The sequence below is a fragment of the Solanum pennellii genome, chromosome 4, assembly GCF_001406875.1.
Source record: "Solanum pennellii chromosome 4, SPENNV200".
In the NCBI taxonomy this organism is placed as follows: domain Eukaryota; kingdom Viridiplantae; phylum Streptophyta; class Magnoliopsida; order Solanales; family Solanaceae; genus Solanum; species Solanum pennellii.
The window spans coordinates 69,756,351-69,779,422 of NC_028640.1; the positions used below are offsets into that span (position 1 = coordinate 69,756,351).

Sequence of the window (23,072 nt, forward strand, 5' to 3'; positions counted from 1 at the left end):
GATAATGAGTTTATTGTACATTTTTCTCTATTTTCTTTTTTTCAAACAAATATATATAACACGTATATCATTATTTAAATACCGTCTCACTTATACTGTATAATGTATATTGACATATTCTCGAAGCACTTGATTTAGATCATGTGAATACATTAAATAATTACTTACGAGATCTTACACATTCACATTTAAAAATGAGTTTGGTTAAAAGGAAAAAAAACCATTCTTACGCTAAAATTGGACTTAAGTAATGAAAAAATTAAGCGGGTAAACAAATTTATATTAGTTAATTAGTTAACAAGCTACAATTTAAATAAATTATAGTTCACAATTAACTTACAATCATAACTACGTAGTCCACGTCTAGAATTTGTATAACTCGGTTCCTAATTGTATAATTCCAAAAGTTGTATAATTCGACTTCTAATTGTATAAATTCAAAATTTTCCAAATTTGTATAAATTCCAAAAAAAAATTGAAATATATAAATACAAAATTTTGTATATATTTGTTCTGTTTCTACATTGGCAAACCAAACGAAAATACTCATAACAAATGAAATAATAACTATGAAATATAATTAAGCAAATAAATAGCAAAGAGATTATACTTAATAATCTCTTTAACTATAGTTTACCTAAATAAATTATAGCTATGTTAGTTAATTAAACGGTATATATTTACTTACTTGCAAAATGTTCTTTATAATCTTGTACGTCCATATTAAAATGGACTACTATGGATAAAATTACGAGTCAAATCACTTGTAGCTAAGAAAGACACCTCTCAATTTTTTATTTTTATTTTTTAACTACCAATAACCAATGGATAAATTGTAGCTGCCTAAAAAATTAAGCAAATACCCTATAATGTAGAACAATTACGAAGATATATTTATTTATATTCATATCCTACTAAATAATTACATTATAATCTCTAACTAATTTCGCTGAATGATACATACAAATATGATATTGATTTAGTATCAGTTAAGCGAAATTATCAATCTTAATGATACTAATACAATGTATGATATTGATTTAGTATCAGTTAAACGAAAATTATCAACCTTAATAAATGGGTATGAGTTGTAATATTTTTTTTTGTTGATAAAATGAGTATTTTTTGAATTACTTTGGATTAACGTATGAACATGTAATTATTTTAGATTTTATGACACATTTGTATAATTTTTCTTTGGCAAATGACAGAAATCACATATTTTTAAGGTAAAATTATCATTTGTTACTTATAATTTTATAATTGCAGAATTTCCCTCAAACCGATTCAATAATATAAGCGCTGATTCATTAATTTGATGCGCGAGATACTTTAATTGTTAAGTAAGATACATTACATTTTATACATGATACACTAATATGATGTACATTTTATACACGATACATTAATCTGATGCGCGAGATACATTAATTTGATGCGCGTAAAAATGAAGAATTTTGAAAATTTGTAACACTAATAGGGATAATAGTACTTAAAAGTGAATTTTTTTGTCATTTTTCCTAGTTTTTTTTACATGTATTAATAGCTAACGTGGTGTTAATATCTATGCATTAGTTATACGTCTCAACAATATGTATAACTAAATTTAATTTGACTACCAAACCCTCTGTCGGAACAACGAACAAAGGCACTTTTGAAAGACTACCTTTGTTGCAAATATCATTTTAAAACTTTACTGTACACTCGGGGGCATAGACACCAGGGTGTTCAATTTGACACCCTTTTTCGAAAAAAATTATTATATATACAAATAAAAATGATACACAAAGTAATTAAATAACATATTTTGGATAGACTTAACATAATAGATATCCATATCTATACCTTGCTCGGAAAATGAAAACCAATCGAAGGAGATTGAGTACCATAAGAGAAAATCAGAAAAAGAATTAATCACTATATATAGCCTCTCTGCTTATTCATTTTTCTGAAACACAAACGTATATATAAGACATTTATTAGCAAATTTACGATATTCATATGAAATATATAGTCCCTGAAGAAAGCATACTCTTGAATGTTTTATCAGCTACGGTTAATTTTCCCTACGTTTGAGTGTATTAGAATGTCTCAGAAAGTGGACAAAACAGGGGAAAGGACTCTGGCTGTTGTGACAAAAGCTGATAAAGCCCATGAAGGGCTACTTGAGAAGGTAACCGCAGACGAAGTGATTATAGGGCTTGGCAATGTTTGTGTGAGAAATAGAATTGGGAATGAACTCATCCACTTCTGTCGAAGATTGACAAATCGATGGTTAGTGTTCCTGTTTTGGCACAAAAGCTGGTGCGTATTCAAGCAAGCATCATTTCAAAATGCTTGCCTGAAATTGTGAGGAAGATCAATGATACACTTGCTGCCAATCTTGCTGAACTCAACATCTGACTTCTGTGGCTGAAGCTCTGACGGCATTTATGCGCATACTGAGTTCATCAAAGGATTCATTGAAGAAAATTCTACCAAGTGAGGAGTTTGATGAGTATCCTGATTGAAGAAAAATGAGTCTATGAACTCACCATTGATGGTGTTGAATCTGGACAGATTCAACGATGAGATGAAGAGAAGAGAAGAAGAGAAGAAGAAGAAGAAATTGTATTCAACTTGTAAAATGTCCAATCTACTAACTATTACAATTGATCTACATATATATAGAGTATGCTATATTAACAACTTCAACTAACTACCATCTAACTACTCTAACTAACAAATGGAATGACACTCTAACTAACAAATGGAATGAAACTGTACATATTGTAACTAACTAACAAACTCATACAACTTGCAGCTAACAAACTTGTGCTGTAGCTAACAAACTTCAAGCTGCAGCTAACACTAACAAACACTAATAAAGCTGCAGCTAACACTAACAAAACTCATGCTGTACACTTTGAATTCTAACATTCCCCCTCAAGCTGAAGGGTGCAAAATGTTAAGCACACCAAGCTTGCCTAAAAGATACAAATGTTGAGTTCGACTCAACCCTTTTGTCAGCAAGTCTGCTAGTTGTTGTTGAGTATGGACATGGACTGTATCAATAACTTTGGCTTTGATTTTATCTCTAATAAAGTGGCAATCAATTTCAATGTGTTTTGTCCTCTCATGGAAAACTGGATTTGCTGCAAATTGTATTGCAGACTTACTATCACTGAATACTTGAATTGGCATTTGGATTCTCACACCTAGATCAGTAAATAACGCCAACAACCAAGTAACTTCAGATACAACTGAGGCCATGCTTCTATATTCAGCCTCAGCTGAACTCCTGGAAACAGTCTGCTGTTTCTTTGATTTCCAGGATACAAGTGATTCTCCAAACTTAACTACATATCCTGTTATAGATCTCCTAGTATTAGGACATGCAGCCCAATCAGAATCACACCAACATGACAACTCATTAGCAGGTTTAGATTGTAGCCATATGCCTTGGCCCACTGTTCCTTTTAGGTACTTAATTACCCTCATTGCTGCATCCCAATGTGACTTCTTGGGAGCTTGCATAAACTGACTTAAAACTTGAACTGTATAGCTAACATCTGGCCTGGTAATAGTAACATATAGAAGTTTTCCTATCACCCTTTGATATGCAGTGACATCTTGCAATTTAACATCTTCAGTATATCCATTTGCTTGATCATATTCTACAGATGTTAATTTGAGGTTTGATTCAATGGGAGTAATGGAAGGTTTTGCACCTGTTAAGCCTGCTTCAGAAACAAGTTCTAGCACATACTTCCTTTGATTTAAGATCACTCCCTCTGCTGATCTTAACACTTCAATGCCAAGAAAAAATCTGAGTTCACCAAGATCTTTCATCTTGAATTGTTTGTGTAGATTTCCTTTTGCTTCATTGATCATTTGAATGTTGCTTCCAGTGATCAGTAAGTCATCAACATAAACAAGAATAACTACAATGTCTTCATCTTTCTTTAAGGTGAATAATGAATAATCATATCCACTCTGAGAAAAACCAGCAGCTATTAATGCATTAGACAACTTCAAGTTCCACTGTCTAGATGCCTGTTTAAGGCCATATAGAGACTTAAGTAACTTGCATACTTTGTTTTCTCCTGGTTTTCTGAACCCTTCAGGCATTTCCATGTAGACTTCTTCCTCAAGATCACCTTGAAGGAAAGCATTATAAACATCCATTTGATACATAGACCATCCTTTTGAAACAGCTAAGGCAATTACACATCTAACTGTCACCATTTTTGCAACTGGTGAAAAAGTATCATGATAGTCTAACCCTTCCTGTTGGCTATATCGCTTAGCTACCAATCTAGCTTTGAACCTTTCAACTTGACCATCTGCTTTGTATTTGATTTTATAAATCCACTTGGATCCCACAGTATGTATTCCCTTAGGTAAATCAACTATTGACCATGTATTATTTTCTTCTAGAGCCTTTATCTCCTGTTGCATAGCTTGAATCCATCTATCATCTTTGACAGCTTGATGAAAGAATTTTGGTTTAATGTCCTCAGAGGATTTGGTTACAAATGCTTTGTAACCAGATGTGACTTTGTCATAGCTAAGAGAATTGGCCATTGGATGTCTAGTGCTGCTTTGTTTTCCCTTTATGTAATCCTTCATCCAAATTGGTTTCTGTTATTTTCCTTGAAGTTCTTCTAATACTTGTAGTAGGCACTTCAGCTACTTCAGTAGCAATAGGATCACTAATTGCAATATCATCATAATGAGCTTCTGAGTCTGCATTATCAGTAGTATTTCCAGCATTGTCATCATGAGCTTCAGTGCCTTTGGCAGCTTCAGTATCACAATCAGTTAAAGAATTATCACTGATATCCAATGGAGAACCACATGTATCTGTTGATCCTTCTGCATATGATTCCTTTGTTGAGAAAGGAAATATATTCTCATGGAACACTACATCTCTGCTCACCATAAACCTTTTTGACTTTATATCTAACAGTACATAACCTTTTTGTAGCTCTGAATATCCAAGCAGTATAGTAGGAACAGCTCTTTCTGCAAATTTATCACCCTTAGGCATCACTGTGGCATAACATAAACAACCTATCACCTTTAAATGATCCAGTTTTGGAATAAAGAAGTTCATAAGGACTATTGTTTGAAATACTTGAAGAGGGTAGTCTGTTCATCAAATATACAACAGCCTTTACACAATATCCCCATTATCTGATAGGTAACTTTGATTGAAATCTGATGGCTCTAGCTATGTTGAGAATCTGTCTATGCTTCCTTTCCACTACACCATTTTGTTGAGGTGTGTATGAACAACTACTTTGATGAAGTATTCCTAGTTCTTGGAATAGTTTTATACATTGAGAGTTAAAGAACTCAGTACCATTATCTGATCTCACAACTTTGACATGTGCACCAAATTGAGTCTTGATCATAGAGAGAAACAACTTTATGGCTACAACAGTTTCAGACTTCAATTGCAACAAGTAAATCCAAACATATCTACTGTAATCATCAACTATAGTTAGAAAGTAATGCTTCTTGTCCAAAGTAGGCATATTATATGGTCCCCATAAATCCATATGAACCAAATCAAAAATGGTAGAAGCTCTAGAGTTACTACTAGGAAATACTTGTCTTGTTTGTTTAGCTAATGGACAAACAGGACAATTATTAACCATATTATCTTTATTGTTGGAGATCAATTTTAAATGCTTCATGACTGTGTGAGAAGGATGTCCAAGCCTCTGATGCCAAAGTTGAGTATCTTGATTTAATGTACCTGCTGCCACCATTACTTGCTGCTTATCTTTATTCAATGTCAAGCCACTCTTGAACATGTATAAACCTCCCTGCGGTTTACCAATCCCCTTCACCTTGCCATTGAAGAGGTCCTAAAAAACACAGAAGTCAGGATAAAATGACACAAAACAAGACAGTTCCCTTGTCATTTTGGATACTGACAACAGATTGAATTTGAAATCTGGTACATGCAGTACATTTTTTACAACCTCATCTCCAAATATAGTGAATTCACCAATATGATCCACATCTACTCTATCCCCTGTGGGTAAATGTACCTGATTCTTCTGTGATTTATTCAACTCATAACTCTTGAGTAATGACTGCTTATGTGTTGTAACATGATGAGTAGCACCATAATCTATAATCCAATCTTGTGAGGAAGAATTTGACATTAGACAAGCTGTAATACCTGTCATGTTAACTCTCTTTGGCTCTTCTTTGTTCAGCATCTCCATGATTTGTTTATATTCCTTCTCTGTGAACACTTGTGCTCTTGCTAAACATGTATCACTCTCTGCACTACTTCCTGTACCTTGACTGGTTGAAGCTAACTGAGATTGATCATAAGCAGTGTTGAAGTCACCTGCTACATTATTGGCTATATGTGGACCTCTATAACCAGCATTAGAACCATCACTCATGTTCCTGTTTCCAGCCCCTCCATAACCAGCATTGGAACCACCATTTTTACTGCTATATCCTAGCTTCTTCTTAAATTTCCAATCACTTGGATAACCAATTAGTTTGTAGCAATTATCTCTAGTATGTCCAGAAAAATGACAGTAATCACATTTCTTACCCTTAAACACTTCCTTCCCTTGATTCCTACTTACATTCATCACCATTGAGCTTGACTTATCACTAGTACTGGCTGTGTATGTTGAATGTTGTATTTCATCTTCTATGATCATTGCATATGCTTGATTTAGAGAAGGTGTAATCCCTTTAAGCAATATCTGTCTACGAGGTTGATCATAAGATTCATTTAATCCACTTAAAAACTGAATTAGCCTCAATTCATGAAGATGATCTACATACTCTTTAGACTGTGGGCATGAGCAACTAGGATGTGGTGTCACAGCATCATATTCACTCCATAATGTCTTAAGTTTAGAGAAATAACAAGACACAGAATCTGTACCTTGCGTAAGTGTGGTTATCTCCTTGTGCAACTGATAAACTCTCATTTGATTCACCTTATCAAACCTCTCCTTGAGATCATTCCAAACAGAAAATGCAGTTGTGGCATAAACTATTCCACTAAGAAGTTCCTCACTCACAGTGTTCATCAACCATGATAAGACTATGGCATTACATGTTTCCCATTGTTCATGAAGTTCATCTTTGTATAATGCTTTAGTGCAAGCACCAGTCACAAAACCATACTTCCTTTTTCCTAAGAGAGCAATCCTCATGGATCTGCTCCAGATTCCATAGTTCTCAGAACCAGTTAATTTGATAGGAACTAGTACAGCTCCTGATGAATCTGATTGTCCAATGTACAGAGGATCACTTTGATCAATCCTCATCACAGCCATTATCGAGCTAACAACTTCACACAAGTTTCACAGCAGCTTCACAGCCAATCGATTCAAAGAAAAACAACTTTCTGAAGGAAAAGATCTAAACTCTTCCAGCAGAATCTTAACTTGCAAGTTAAAAAAAAATCAGAGGAGATCTAAACTCCACTAGATCCAGCATCTTCCTGCTCTGATACCATGAAGAAAAATGAGTCTATGAACTCACCATTGATGGTGTTGAATCTGGACAGATTCAACGATGAGATGAAGAGAAGAGAAGAAGAGAAGAAGAAGAAGAAATTGTATTCAACTTGTAAAATGTCCAATCTACTAACTATTACAATTGATCTACATATATATAGAGTATGCTATATTAACAACTTCAACTAACTACCATCTAACTACTCTAACTAACAAATGGAATGACACTCTAACTAACAAATGGAATGAAACTGTACATATTGTAACTAACTAACAAACTCATACAACTTGCAGCTAACAAACTTGTGCTGTAGCTAACAAACTTCAAGCTGCAGCTAACACTAACAAACACTAATAAAGCTGCAGCTAACACTAACAAAACTCATGCTGTACACTTTGAATTCTAACACTGATGAAAAAGAAATGCACTCTGCTGCTAGGCTGGTTAAAATGCTTGATCAATATTGTAATGAGCTGCATACCAAGAATTTTGAGAAATTGGTTGAATTCTTGATGGACGAGGTCATGGTTTTACAAGAAACAAAAGGGATTGGATTGCCCAACTTCCTTCCTCCAGCTGTTTTCCTCAATGTTTTGCAGAGAAAAGTGAAGGAAATTGCTGCCTCTCCAGAGGATTTTGTGGGAAAACTGTGGAATCACTTAGAGCGAGTTGTAATCATAGTTTTAATGTATCATTGCGAGAACTATCCACAGCTTCAGTCAGCCCAAAATTGGATTGCCAAGAAAAACAATGAATCAGTTGATTGGGTAAAGAGAAATTATCGGAATGGAAAAGCTGACTGATTACACTTGTAATCCTGACTATTTAACTACTTATAGTAAGTTCATGGCTCAACAACACACGTTCATGGAGATTATGAATGATCATGGGAAGTGCTCCATGATAAACCTTGAAGGGGTAGGAGTAATGGACGTTGGTCGCATGTAGATGTGGTGCAGCAGGCTTTTGATTTGAAGATGAGAATGATGGCCTATCGGAAAATTGTGCTAATGGCCTTACACATAATGTTGAGCATTCGAAACATGATTAACAAGGAGATCATACAGGATCTGATGGCACTACATGGTGGTGGAATTGAAAGAATGCTTAATGAGTCGCCTGAGAAACGCAATAGGCGTGTCAAGCTGCTCAAGGAATCCAAAGAGGTGGTGGCCAATATCATGGACAGGATTTCACTGCATCAAAGGGAATAGATCAATATGAGCAGGGAACTTTGTTTCCGTTAAGCCAATGATCTCTAAATATCCAACTATATAGAAGTGGATTAGTACTATCTTCTGTTTTTAAAAATTGTGGATTAGTATTATGTTCTTATCTTTCTAGCTATAAGCTGAATGAAAATCAAGTTTATTTGTCTTATTGCCCCCAGTGAACAAACTAAATATCGTGTTACTATAGTAGTTAGTTCTACTAAATTCACGTCCCACACCGTTTGTGGAGGTTCTCTAATCCTAGTTTTAATGGTATTGTCTTGCAATTGAATTGCATCTTGACTGCAAGACGACGTGAATGGGTCAAGGTTCACTCATTGGGTGGGCCAGGGCCCAGGAAAGTCCCCGGGCCATTTCTGCAGAGATGCAGGATCGGTAACGAATTAGCTTCACGGGCTTTGGGAGTTTAAGCCCAATGGGCTTGGGCTGAGACGAGGGGGAGCCTACAACTCCTGCTCGGGAGCGATATTGGCCAGTTCGACAGTTATTCACGTGGCCCACTGGGCTAACTGAACGGGGCTTATGATCTTGCAGTCTTCTCCTTTTTTCTCTATTAGCGGAATTTTAAATAATTTATTTGAGTAGAAAATGAAAAAAAGAATCTCACGATACTATACAAATTGATAAAACACTGAATAGAATTCTCTCACAATTTAAATAGGTTGTGCATGATAAAATTTGACTCTATTTCATAAAGAAAAAGAGAAATTTAATTTTTACAAAATATCAATTTAAATTTTAAAGTTAATTAACTATCTCTACGTAATTATAAAAATGTCTAATTAAAAATGAACACGTGTCCATATTAATTAGATTTCTTTTGTATCTCACATGTATCTAAGAGAGTGAACAACTCTTTGTGCCACTTCAGCATGAAAGGGTGTGTTTATTACAATTTAGAATAATTTAGAGGTGTAATTGGTCTCACGTATTGTTAAGATGTGTCGTTAGAATTTCGCATATAGTTGAGAGTGGTACTTGTGCATTATCCTAACTCCCGAGATCAAAACAAGGTGTTAAATTGTTACTTGCCTTATAAATAAAAATTAGAGTTGAAAGTAGACTTATATTTATTATTTCCTTATTAAATAACTAATTGCTCAAATTCGGATAAAAAAATCTAATAATGAACATAGTCACAACTCTTTCCTAAAAAAAGTTTCCATAAATATTTTTGGTTATAGAAATTAGAAATTAGAAACCGTGTAAATAATAAAAACAAAAGTTTCTATAAAATGTAGAAAAAGTTTCCTAAAATTTATGTATGCAGCGTCTTTTTAAAACCTCTGTATAAATTGCTACCATGCTTTCTTCTTTTCATTCATTCTTATAATTTTGAGAAAGAAAAAAAAGAGTGTACAATGGAGAATTTGCAAGAAGGTTTCCGATTCAGTCCTACTGACGAAGAAGCTCTTACTTTCTTATTGAGATTCATTGCTGGAAAATTGATGGAAGATTCTGGATTCATCACTTTTCATGTGGATACTTACGGTGAACAAGAACCATGGGATATTTACAATCAAGGAGTATCCTGTTGTAATGACGATGATTGTAGTCAGTATCGCTTCTTCATTACAAACCTCAAGAAGAAAAGCAAGTCGAGGTATAGTCGTAATGTGGGAAATAAGGGTGGCAGTTGGAAACAGGAAGACAAAAGCAAACCTATTCGAAAGAGCGATGGAGCAGTGATTGGATCCAAGAAGAGCATGTGTTATAAGAAGAAAGGGTATAAACAGGAACATGGCCACTGGTTGATGAAGGAGTACGACCTATCTCCGCATATACTTGACAAATTTGACAAGGATTGCAGAGATTTTGTTCTATGTGCTATTAAGAAGAAGAAAAGTAGCTCTAAAGGGAAATTGAATATTGTTGGTGAACAAGACCAAAGCTCATGTGAGGGATTACAAGTGGATGCAGGGGAACTAGAGTTGCAGAATATTGATATGCACGAGGGGACGAGCAACTTGGTTGAGCCATTATCAGCTCCTGTCTTTGATTTTGATTATCAATATTCGTCTGTTGACTTTGATTGTCTAAGAAGCATTACTGCTTAATTATAGAATTCTTGAAGAAGTTGTATAAATTAGAATTCTTACACTTTTAGTGAAGTTGGGTGTTTTGGACAGTCTTGGTTTTCTTTTGTCAATGATATTTGCCTTGTATCCCTTTCTTCAATCACTAATTACAAGTCTGATACCTTCTTATGGCTAGTGTAACTTACCACAAGGAAAAAATGGGATAAAATAGGATATCATTAACAGCCTTCTTCTCAAACCAAGAAACAATTTAATTATTTTGATATGGAAGAAGTAATAGCCTAGATAGGATATAGTGTGCACAAACTTTACTTTTACCTCAAGATGAAATAAACAATTGTTTCTAATAGACTCTCAGCTCAATACAAAAACGATTTATATCCTCTACTTGAGCTACATATTTTGCTCTTCTCAAGAATTTTATACTCTTTCCGTCTTAAAATAAATATCACCTTAGGTATTTATTGTATCTCAATAGAGAGATGGGAAAAGCATTTTTGTTTGGTTTGTCTCCAAAGAACGTACCCTTAAGAAGACAAAAAGTTTCTAACATTACAACTTTTATCTTTTCTAAAGAGATGCAACTCTTCAAACTTCCCATGCTTGAGACAAGGTGTTGTTTTTATACATCTCACTCATGGTGGAGAATGCACGTTTCATAGTATAACATCATCAAGAAAGCAATCTAGAATCCAGTCATTGCCAGACAATTCACGGTGATCACGAAAAATTCTCCAACAAGAAAAAAAAAGGAGGAAGAAAGGCATGCACATGACTGGATTATAAGATTAGATTAGCTTATATATAACATGTGAATCCAAAAACTATAGTATAAAGCACAAACAAAGCATGCAAAAATTTCAAAAAAATTTAGTTGCCTGTGGTTAAGCAGCAGTTCATCACGGGCGTTTTCCAAAAAAATCCTTAGTCCTCTTCCTTATGCGCGTGAACAGAATAACCGCAGCAGCCAGGACCCATGGTGGGATATTACCACCAGTGATGTTCAACTTTTTGGCCCATTCTGGAGACTCTTTCATCACCATTACTATCAATATGGTGATCACTGCAACACCAACCAATATCCTGGTAATAGGTTGGATCAACGAGTCCTATAAACAAAGACGAAAAACTATTAGAATCACATCTATGCATATAACAACCTATTTTGTGAAGAACCATGTGAAGTATGGTCATTTTAGTGACAAGAATCACTTGGTAAAGTCATTTTATGACATTTTCTCATTTAGTTCAGCTTTCTTGGACTGAGAAATACAACTTGCTTAGATAGAAAGGACAATTTAATCTCATTTACCATGAGCAGTTCCCTTCAATTTCCTTTCATGCTCTCATTGTTAGGGCCTCCCAATGTGGACCTAATTTATCTTAACATGGATACTAATATAAAGATTTTTTCTCTGATAGGATTCATAGAAGAATTTATTTATCTTACGATAAGCTCTCCCTGTTTGCCAATTTTTGTTTTCAAATAAAAGCGCTCAGGAGAACCAGCAGTAACATAATTTGATATCCTTTCAACAGTTTCAGGGAAGTATTCAACAAGGTTCAAAGTTCACACTGCATTTCAAGAAAAGTAGAAAACCTCTTGCAAACAATTCAAGATATAACTGGGTAACTGCAGATCATGTTTCTACTGATGTTTACAGAACGATCAAATTGACACAAAGAGCACGACTATTTTGATATTCCAATTTTCGACATTGAAATGCCAAACTGCAAAACTCAGCACATTAACCTTCCTCAACTAGGCAGTTTCTGCTTCCTTACCAGAGATACTCAGTGTCAGTTCTGATGTTAAAATTAAGTATTGTGAAGGCTCTGATCACAAAAAGCTCACTAGAAAAAAAATATGGAAATTGCCTGAGGAAGAGCTCTTTAAAAGATAGAAAGAACTAGATGAAACCTTGAAAATATAAGCTTATCCATTCAAACGACCAATCAATGAACAACAATTGAGCCTTCTTTTCACACCGTTAATTTAAGTTTCAACTCTCAACTAATAACTCTTATCCAAAATTTACCAGTTGGAAAAAACGAAGTGCAAAATACAGGTAACTCCTACACCTGCTGCCAAATCCACTTCCTCCGAGAGACTCAAGATCTATCATCTGTATTTGTCTCCAAACTTAAATCGCCAAGAAACTGATGGTACAATCTTTAGAGTTTAGTGTCAATCCCAAATGTTTTGCCCAAAAGTACATCATGTTTTTCCAAATTTCATCTTCTCCGTGTCGTTCATGCAATATTACCATATGTCTCAAAAGAGATAAGTTTTCCTAATTCATAGATCTTCAAAATTGGCCAAACTCTATCCTAGTTCACAGAGAGTTAAAGAGACACTTATGGTTTGGTAGGCTGCATAAGTGGAAAACGATACCAACATAAAATTCTACATGAATAATTTACATTTGTTTTGCAACATAAACTGCTGCAATACTAATTTAACCACTGAGACATTAATAAAAAGTTCTAATTATCATATAGAACTCCGTATAACTATTGCAATGTCATGGTTTTCAATATTAAACTCCCGTATGTGATAATACATGCATGAGTTATGTGAAAATCTATCTATCATTTTATCTATGATAAAGTAGGGGATAGTTATATATGTACTAACAAAACACTTAATCTAGGCAATCCCTACACAACCATTAATGCAATATCAAAATTCAGAAATCATAGAACCCTCGGTACATATTATTGACTCTATAACGATTGCTTATTAAATATTTATTGCATGACAAATTATGGATTATAATCCTATATTCCTATATAACTATCACGCTAACAAAAATATTACTAAGTGAATAAAAAACCTATCTGAATTGTAGCATCAAGGGTGCGACTACTAGTCGTGGAACGAGAACCAGGAGGTCAAAAAATACTAGTATGTGATTTCTTCCAGTCTATGGAAGACTTTGATGCATAGAGTTACCCAATATCTGTATTGGTGGGAGGCAGCAAGAACCAGGTGCGGGCAAGCTGTCCCTGACACCACTGCTAAAGAAATGTAGCTGAATTTCATCACATCCAACTCAAAGAATGGTGCAATAAAGTCCAGAAGAAACAAATTATGGGACAACAGATAAGGAGCACAAATAATAACAGGCCATATACTTAATTGGGAATTGTGTGAGATGATTGTACCTTAGGTTCTCCATCAATATGGATCTCCGATCCATCTCTATAGGTTAGAATCGATCGGCCGTTACGGGGATTGAATCTGATAGGAACACCTCGGCCAGTCTCCGGTTTGAATGCATAGACCGATTTGAACCCGTATTTGTCTAGAATATCACGAACCTCTAGCTGGTCTTGCTCAAATCCACCTAAGGACGACGTGAATTCGTCGATCGGACCCTTCCCTTGCTTATACAGATGGACCTTGATCTCCGGGACCTTGGTCTTAACAGACTTAGTCCGGGTTGACGGAATCGGGTCGGTTTTCGGGTTCGATAACAGTGGAGACATCTCGTCGGCGCCGGTGGATGCTTCTTCGATCTCTACCATGATTGAGATCGTCGTTGAGTGGCCGGCGATGACAGAGAGGACAAAGAAGGGAGAGAGGGGGGGGGGGGGTGTGGAGGCGTCAATTTATAAGCCTTTTTGAACCATCATATTGTTGCGTTAATCGGAGATTCGGATTTGAGCTCTGATTAGAAAAAAACTATGTCAAGAGTAGGGTGGATATAATTTAGTATATACAAAAATTATCATATTATATTAAAAAAAATTTAATATTGTAATTTTGGTATTATGAGATTTTTAATTTTTGTTGATATTTGATATGATATTTAGAAATAATGTACCAAAATATCGAATTGCATACTAAAGTATATATAGTTACATAAATATCAAATATATATTATTAAAATATTAACAAATATGCACCTAGTATTCGTATAAAGATTATTGAAATTTTGACTACTCCATTTGATTGAAAAATCAATGTTTTTGAATTGTAATTGCTTTACAAAAGGTGTTATTTGTAATTTATTTTAGCATATTTTTACACATGTAATGTGTTAGTATGATATTTACAATTGAGACTTTCTTTTAATTGTTGAAGTCATAATGCTCTATTATACGAGTATATATTAATCAAAATTAAACAAATTATAATTACCGATTCACCATACTGTTGAATACCAAAATCAAACTTCAATATATTAAATTATATTAAACAAATTATATTTACCATGCAGAATTAAATTGGTATGGTAATGCTATAAGGTTTTAAAATTCGAATATCAAAATTACGCTATTAAAATTTTTAAATATCATACCATACCATGTCGAACCCTAGTTGAGAGTGACACTCTCTAAATGGTCCCTCTAGCATGCGATTTGATTTAGTCGAGATCCAATACGGATTCACTTCACGAGAAAAAAAAACACAAAAAAATTACAGTTCAATAAGTGGTAATAAAATGTAAAAATTGTACAAATCTCATATTGTTAAGAACTAATTACATCATAATCCTACCAAATTACAAAAATCCTATAAAATTTGAGAATTTTAGATACATAACTCAATGTTTTGATACAATTGCGTCTCGATATTGATATATCTCCCACAATCTCGATTTTCAAACAACATCCAACAAATATAAAGGAATAGTACGAGTTTGACATCAAAAGACGTTGTCCAATTAAATCTCTTTCAACTCAAGTTTTCAAAATCATCATCCATCAAATAAAAATAAGTTGTGCAAGTTTGATATCAAACTACGTGTTCCTAAATGTTCAGATCCAATTAGGTCTCCCCCAACTCTAGTGTTCAAAAATCATCCATCGAATATAGAGAAGTTTTGCGGGTTTGATATTAAGAGACGTGTTTCTAAAGGTTCAGATTCAATTTGATCTCCCACAACTCTGGTTTTCAAACAACATTCATCAAATATAAAAAACTGTACAAATTCAACATAAAGAAACGTGTTTTTCCTTAAGGTTCAGACCCAATCACATTTCCTTCAAATCCTATTTCAACATAAATTATCGTTTTGTCTAAAGTTAAAATATAATATTTAGTTTTAAACTATGATATTTAAGCTCATGGATGTTGTTCATTGTTATTTTTCAAAAATAAAATCAAGCATCTACATGAAATAAATGTACTAGTGGCAAGAAGCATTTTCCTTTTATTATTAATTTCTTCAAAATAAAAATGAGCATTTACATTAAAGGTTGTATATATTAAATAATTTATACGTGAAAAATTTGTGAGTGATAAGAATTGTATAATTATTTCCACGTACGGTACCTCAAGGATCAAGTACGCAAAAATAAATAAATAGTATATGGTTAATAAAAAATTAACTTATTTTTATCTATTCAAGTTTTTTTATATTCGAACATTTAAATTAAAAAGAAAAAAAAGTGAGGGTATGTACAGACTATAGTAGATTGTTTACGAAGAATCCTCTGCTTGATTATAACGTATAAAAATAATGAAAAAGAAAAAATAAAAAAAATAATAGTGAAGGACAACACAACTAATAAAGAAAGTAAGAAACAATAACTAATACGCAAAATAAGAAATAATGTGATAATCTAAATAAAGTCATCAATAAGTGATGGTGAAATAAAAAGACAAAACACTAAAAAGAGGATAAACCCCTCAAAAATCAAGATAATACTCTGTACCTACTAACACTTTACCCTAATATACGATCTCCACACCCTCTTATCTAATGTCATGTCTTCGATAATCAGGAACTGTTTCATGTCCTGCCTAATCACATCTTCCAATACTTTTTGGTCCTACCTCTACGTACCTCTCCTCGTACCCGCTATATCCGGCCTCTCACACCTCCTCACTTGAGCATCTGCACATCACCTCTTCACCAAAAAACAAGGTTTGCCAATTCATATAGTTAATCTTATCTCATTTGGATACAAGAAGGAAAAAAAGACGATATATTTGGCTCAATATAATGGTAACAAAAAGGGTAAAATGTTATACTATGATTCAATAGTACATGTAACAATTCAATCTCACTACGAAACAATTTATTAGTCTCAACACAAAAATCGATGACAACAACAACATATTCAGTGTAGTCTCATAAGTGGAGTCTGAGTAGAACAAAAATGGACACGGACATGTATATATAATATATAATTATATAAAGATGATGCAACATCTCTTCTGCTGAGCACTTTTTGTGGACTTTCATCTCTGCAATTCCTCAATTTTAATTAATTTAGAACATACTCATGGTGGCCTCCTCCTCTATAATCCCTCTATTGTCCATGTAAAGAAATCCATTTTGCTACACAATATATGGTCCTGGAAAGAAAAAGAAAACACAAACCTAAAATTTGAGTTAGTGAAATATATGAACTACTTGAAGTTTAATATATAGACGCACTATAACAAAAATAATTTTTAACAGTAATAAATATGTATACTAATAAAAAGTACTAAAACCTTTAGTGACAATTGTTCATTAAATTCACTGCCGCTATAGGCTTTAGGGGAATCCACTAAGAGTGTCACTAGTATAATTGCTTATAAAAAGATACATTTAGAGGTAATTAAGCTATTGTTGTTACTTAATTAATTGTTGCTAAAGATTATTTTTGGTGTAATGATGAGTGCATGTCCAATCCTCGTACTCTTAAAAATGTCGATGAGGGCGTGTTAGATCCTCCGAATACAGTGCAATTTCTTTCAGAGACTCTTGACACGAAAGTTGCAGCATTTTTGAAAAGTACGAGCAACATGGATGAAAAGTACATGCACACTAAAGAATAGAAGAATGTACCTTAGAAATGATTCAACAAAATCCATTTTCCATGGAATTATGTCCAAGTCTGTTGAAACTAAAAGTGGAATCTAACCATCCTTCAGCCTCAGCTCTTTCAACATAAACTTTAAATTGTTTTTCTGCATCTGGTACATCTAAAGCCAAATCATCAAGTGATTCTGCAACTCTAGCAAAACCTTTTGTCATTTGATACATAGTTATAAGTCCCATACTAAAACATTCTTTGAGAAAACCCCACAACCTCTCACTTTTCTTCTCAATTATAATCACCAATGATTTCTTCACAACTTCATGATGAAAAAATGGCATACCTAACTCCTTTATGCATCTATATGCTTCTTTTGCATCTCCTCCGGATTCAAATTCCTCTAATAATTTTCGTATTTTATCCTTAACATCTTCAATCGCCCATCCGTTTGTACTACTTCCACCACCACCCCAACACCTTAGTATTCTTTCACCAGATAATCTACCTTTTAGCAAAGATTTTGCCATTAGTACAACTTTGTTACCTATTGAATTCGGTTCGAAAAATTGACTACCAATCTCTTCCATGTGTTGTGGAGTTAAAACTTCATCTACTTCTGCTCTAGCCAAAAACATCGCTAAGTCCTCAACGACAATTGGAATGTCTAAAGCTGTATCATCTGCTGCTTCTATTAGCTTTACAAAGCCATTTACCACATCATCTGCCGGAAAACAAACAGATGATAACAGAACAGAAGCCATTTCTTTTTCTCTGTTTTTCCTGTCCATTGCTAAAGTGATTAACTTCTTAACGAATATGGCGTTTAGTTCTGCCAAACACGAACTGTTCTCCGACTCTAGAATCCTACTTACTTCTTCAATATCACCTGACAAAAAGTACTCCTGGATCATGGATTGAGCTTTCAGTTTGAACTCCTTCACTAGTTTTTCATCAATTTCTTGTTTTTCTAGTTGTGTCGAAAACGACTTCAAAGATGAAATACATAACCAACCCTCTGATGCTCCCTTAGAAATTATTGACTGAAAAATCATCCTTGCATTTGGTATATCAAGTGACAAGTCGTCGATATTGTCAATAATCCTATTGAAACCTTTTGATAATTGACTTGAATTTATCAAGCCTTCTTCTGTAGTCTTCTTTAGTAAGTCCAAAAGTCGACTTTCGGCTTGTTGCTTTTCCATTGCCATGATAATAGCCCTCTTAACAATTTCATGATGGAAAAAACGCATATTCAAATCGTTAATGCACCTACACGCCTCATTCTTCTCTCCGCTTACAACATACTCAATAAGCAAGTTGTTGATCTTGTCCTTCACATCTTCAACTGTCTTATTCTTACTTCCACCCCATCTACGCTCGATGATTTCAGCATGTAAAGGAGCTGAAAGGTAACTCTTTTCAGCTCTTTTTATAACCTCAATTCCCTTCGAATCTTTAGGTAGAGTAGAATTTGCTTTTGCTAAAAATGCAGGAGGAAGTATATCATCAACTACTGCTCTTGCAATGAACAACGCGAGAATGTCGATTGCATCTGGTATGTCTACAATGAAATCATCAGCAGATTCCAAGAGTTTGCTGAAACCTTTGTAGACTTGCTGTGGTTTAATAACTTCAGCATAAAGAGCAGATAACAAAACAGCCGCCATTTCTTTTTCTTTGTCATGTCTGTCCATAGCCATCGATACTAACTTTTTAATGAAGTAGAAATCATAACAAGACATCCCAAGTTCTCTTAATTCATTTGCTGTGGATGTTATATCATCATTCTGAAAATACTCTTCGACTAATATTATAGCCTTCTTTTTGTATTCCTCAAATGCTGCAACCATGTCTTTCGTACTTGTTCTCTCCGTATCCTGGAAAAAAGAAGGGCTAACTCAATTTGACGTGTCACTAAGCTTGAACCACAAAGGTCTATTGTATGCAACCTTACCCTGCATTTCTGCAGGAGGCTGTTTCTACCGTTCAAATCCGTGACCTCCTAGTCACATGACAACAACTTTATCAGTTACGTCAAGGCTCATTTTCCTTCATGGAAAAAATTGAAAAATGATAGCTAAAATACCTCACTACTAGTGTAGTTTGGATCATTGGGGTCAATAGCATGGACATCATCGGTATCCATTAATCCGCCCCAAGTGCCTTTTCCTCCACAACCACCTGTATAATCATAAATATTATCCGAAGAGTCAGTTGAAAAAATTGATCAAAATACCATTAGTGAAAATCTACATATGTTCAGTTTCAGTGACATGACAAAGGAGCAAGAGAGTTCAATCTTTATGTTCCTACGACTAAACTCATTGTACTTTGGAAATTATGCGTTCAGAATCTAATATTTACTGGATTACAAGGTTTTAAATAGAAGTCCATTACGAGAAGTATAACTTAAGCCAATGTTACTTGTTTGTTTGTTATCCAATTTGTATTACTAAAATACTTAGAACAATAACTTTGCAGAAATAATAACCAACAAAGTTTATCAGAAATCAAAACTAGAAAAGAACACATAATCTGCAACAAAAAACATAAACAATATTGATAACAAGAAATCGAGCTCAATGCATGCACAGTTTGTCCTCAAGGAATTATTCCTTTCAAGTACGGTGAAGCACTCAAGGTTAAAGGAATATATCCTTCCAGGATAGAATGTTTTTATTCACTAGTGTACCGATATCGAAAATAATGTTGTTAGCAAACGACTCAATGGAAGCAAAGTACACTAGAAGTCTGGAAAGACTAGATTTAATTGTGCAAAAGAAGTAGTTTAGATATTTTGTTCTTTTTAAAGATAAGAGGTAACCTCTATATATAGACAGCAAAAAATAGTGTGAACGTGTTCTTATCATGCCTTATCGGAAATGTTACAAATTTTTGAAAAAGTCATAATCCTTAGCAGAAGTCACTATCTTTTGGGAAAAATCGTAACTATTCAGAAAAGTCTCTTTCATTCACACCTTTCAAAACCTAACATTTGACTACCAGGGTTTTAACACGTTCATTTTCTATTCACGCCTTTCGAAACCTAACATTCGTCTGCCATAGTTTAAACGCGATGATCTGAATATTCCTTTCACAGGAAAATTCTCAAGCATGTAATACGCAATTCTGAAATTATCAACTAACCTTTCTTTGGACGACCATCTCGCGGAGAATGTGAGTTTTTCTTATGTTTAAGTGGACTTCCCCTATCTGAGCCATGTTTGCTGTGACGATCACCGGGAGACCTTGGAGACTTAGGAGATTTCGGTGATTTTGGAGATCGCGGTGATTTTGGTGATATCTGTAATGCAGATACTGTTAATGGATCTGCACTTTCTGAAGCTGATCGAAATTGTTCTTTATGTTCATTTGATAACTTTCCTGCTGTAATATCCATCTTCAAAAACAACAACGAAATATACTAATCCTGTTTGTTGGATATAGAAAATATCATATCATGAAACTTATATTCCCACACACACACGTAGTTTGTGAATAAGTGATTGTCTGATAAACGAGACTGGAATATTCGTCTTTCTGCTAAATCAACTCCAATAAGCAGAAAGTTATGCAATGTTCCTCTTGATTCGATCCGTTGATTATAATTAGTGCTTCAAAGATCCTATAAAAAATTGATCGATAATTTGAACATAGTGTTACAAATTGGAGTACGATAAATTGGCTATTTTCACTCCAGGACGTGACGTTATATATAAGATCAAAATTATTTTTCGTAGAAAATAGTAAATGTACCTGAAACTGCAACAAAATAGATATGCAATTGACAAAATTAGCTCAAATTATTGAAGTATTAATTAATCTACTATTTCAACTTTTTGATTAGAATAATTGTGTGTTTAGCTTAGAAATAGTCATTATGGGAACAGTTAGATAACAAATTAAGGAGATCTGATAAACACTTAATGGAGCGGAAATAGACAGAGATTACTAAGGTTGCGCCTGTTGAAACGGGAATTTATGGTTTACTAACTGTCATTATAACAGGAAAAAAAAACATTATATTAATTTATTTTTTTTCGTTTTCGATTTAATCATTTAATATTTGATGTCTATGACCTAATTGAGGGGCAAGTAAAGCTGATAAAATGGTAAATAACCACTTTTAATATGACAATTTCAAAAGTATTTAACATTTAAGTACTTTATGATAAGTTAAACAAAATATACCTCTAAATTAAACACGAAAAAACTACACTATTCTTCTTATTTGACGATTCTTTCGGTTCCTCTTTGAAACCCATGAATTGTTTCTAGTGTTTGAACCTATGAAGGTTCGAACTCCATAAATTTATGGGATATAACATTCTAACAAATTCCCGAACTTTGAAAATTTTAAACCATATTCAAACAAATTCGAATACTTAAATTTGTAGTTTAATGTATAGCTAAGAGAACTCAATGATTTTGTCCATGAATAGGCTAATGAGAGTGAGTATAGAAACACTGACATACTTTTAGGCTGACAAGCTTCTGAAGATGAGGTACACATAACATTTTAGGCGAATCTCACATTAAAATGAAAAGTTCTATAACACATTACTCAAAATGTACATGATATGTATGCATTGTGGTTCAATATTGTAGCACAACTCGAAAGACAAATTTGTGCGGGACGTTGCCTAGATGCGAAATGAATAATATGTTTTATAAACTTGAATCGTGATAACTTGTTAAAGTGAGAATTCAAATAAAGAAATATTGAATTTGAATTAAGAAAAAACTCTTTTGAATTTATGATTTTAAGGTGACAACTTAAGAAAAAAAAACAATATTTATCAAAATTTGGATCTCCAAAGAGTTATTTTTAGGAAATTGTTTACTTCCTAACTTCTTTCAGCTTATTATAGTGTTAGCTTTGAACTCTTTTTTTTCTAGTCATTTGTACACACTTAATAATAATAAAGTTATTAATTTTATATTAATGGCTTAAGACATATTTCTAAATATTATTAAATAAAATTGTTAAGAAAATTCGTACAAGTATTATGATAATGTAGTATTAATACTCAATTATAAACGCAATTGATTCTTTTCCAAATAATTACCTAACTTATACAATAATAATGTTACAGTTCCCTTGCTTCAATTGAAGTTTTTTTTTTTAAAAAATAAAAAATAAAAATTATACAAAATCTTATATATAATCAATAGTATAAGAAAGAGTACATGAATTAGCTCTATTATTAATTAAAAACAATATTAGAAAAATTAATCATAATCTTTGTATACTTTAATTTTGCTTTGATCGACATCCATGCACCTAATTGACATAAATATCGGTTAATATCAAATTAAAGATACTATGCCACTGCATCGTTCAAATATATTTGAATTAACTTAATTTAGATATTTTTAACCTAATATTATTAAATATTATTAAAATTTTAGTAAGTTCTAAAAAAATATTTATGAGCACTTCAATTTAAGCTAAATTTATTAAAAATAAGCCAAAGTACTTTTAAATTATAAGTCAAAAATCAAAAACTATTTAGAAAGAAAAAATATGAATAAAATGTTGATTAGC

At 33.4% G+C, this 23,072-nt stretch overlaps 3 protein-coding genes and 1 pseudogene across 3 annotated transcripts; 2 read left to right on the forward strand and 2 right to left on the reverse strand.

Moving 5' to 3' along the window:
- Positions 1–1,077: 1,077 nt before the first annotated feature.
- Positions 1,078–8,719, forward strand: LOC107016998 (annotated as a pseudogene).
- Positions 8,720–10,012: 1,293 nt separating this feature from the next.
- LOC107016999 (NAC domain-containing protein 78-like) lies at positions 10,013–10,780 on the forward strand. Its single transcript, XM_015217291.2, has one exon. The coding sequence runs from the start codon at positions 10,085–10,087 to the stop codon at positions 10,778–10,780; it is 696 nt and encodes a 231-aa protein (XP_015072777.1). The 5' UTR covers positions 10,013–10,084.
- A 598-nt stretch (positions 10,781–11,378) lies between these two features.
- Positions 11,379–14,449, reverse strand: LOC107015898. The gene is made up of 2 exons (XM_015216327.2): positions 13,931–14,449; positions 11,379–11,871 (listed from the first exon to the last, which is right to left on the reverse strand). The coding sequence occupies exons 1-2, from the start codon at positions 14,291–14,293 to the stop codon at positions 11,662–11,664; spliced, it is 573 nt and encodes a 190-aa protein (XP_015071813.1). The 5' UTR covers positions 14,294–14,449; the 3' UTR covers positions 11,379–11,661.
- Positions 14,450–16,723: 2,274 nt separating this feature from the next.
- On the reverse strand, positions 16,724–21,312 carry LOC107017417 (programmed cell death protein 4). The gene is made up of 4 exons (XM_015217653.2): positions 20,672–21,312; positions 19,611–19,705; positions 17,554–19,401; positions 16,724–17,075 (listed from the first exon to the last, which is right to left on the reverse strand). The coding sequence occupies exons 1-3, from the start codon at positions 20,922–20,924 to the stop codon at positions 17,566–17,568; spliced, it is 2,184 nt and encodes a 727-aa protein (XP_015073139.1). The 5' UTR covers positions 20,925–21,312; the 3' UTR covers positions 16,724–17,075; positions 17,554–17,565.
- Positions 21,313–23,072: the final 1,760 nt, after the last annotated feature.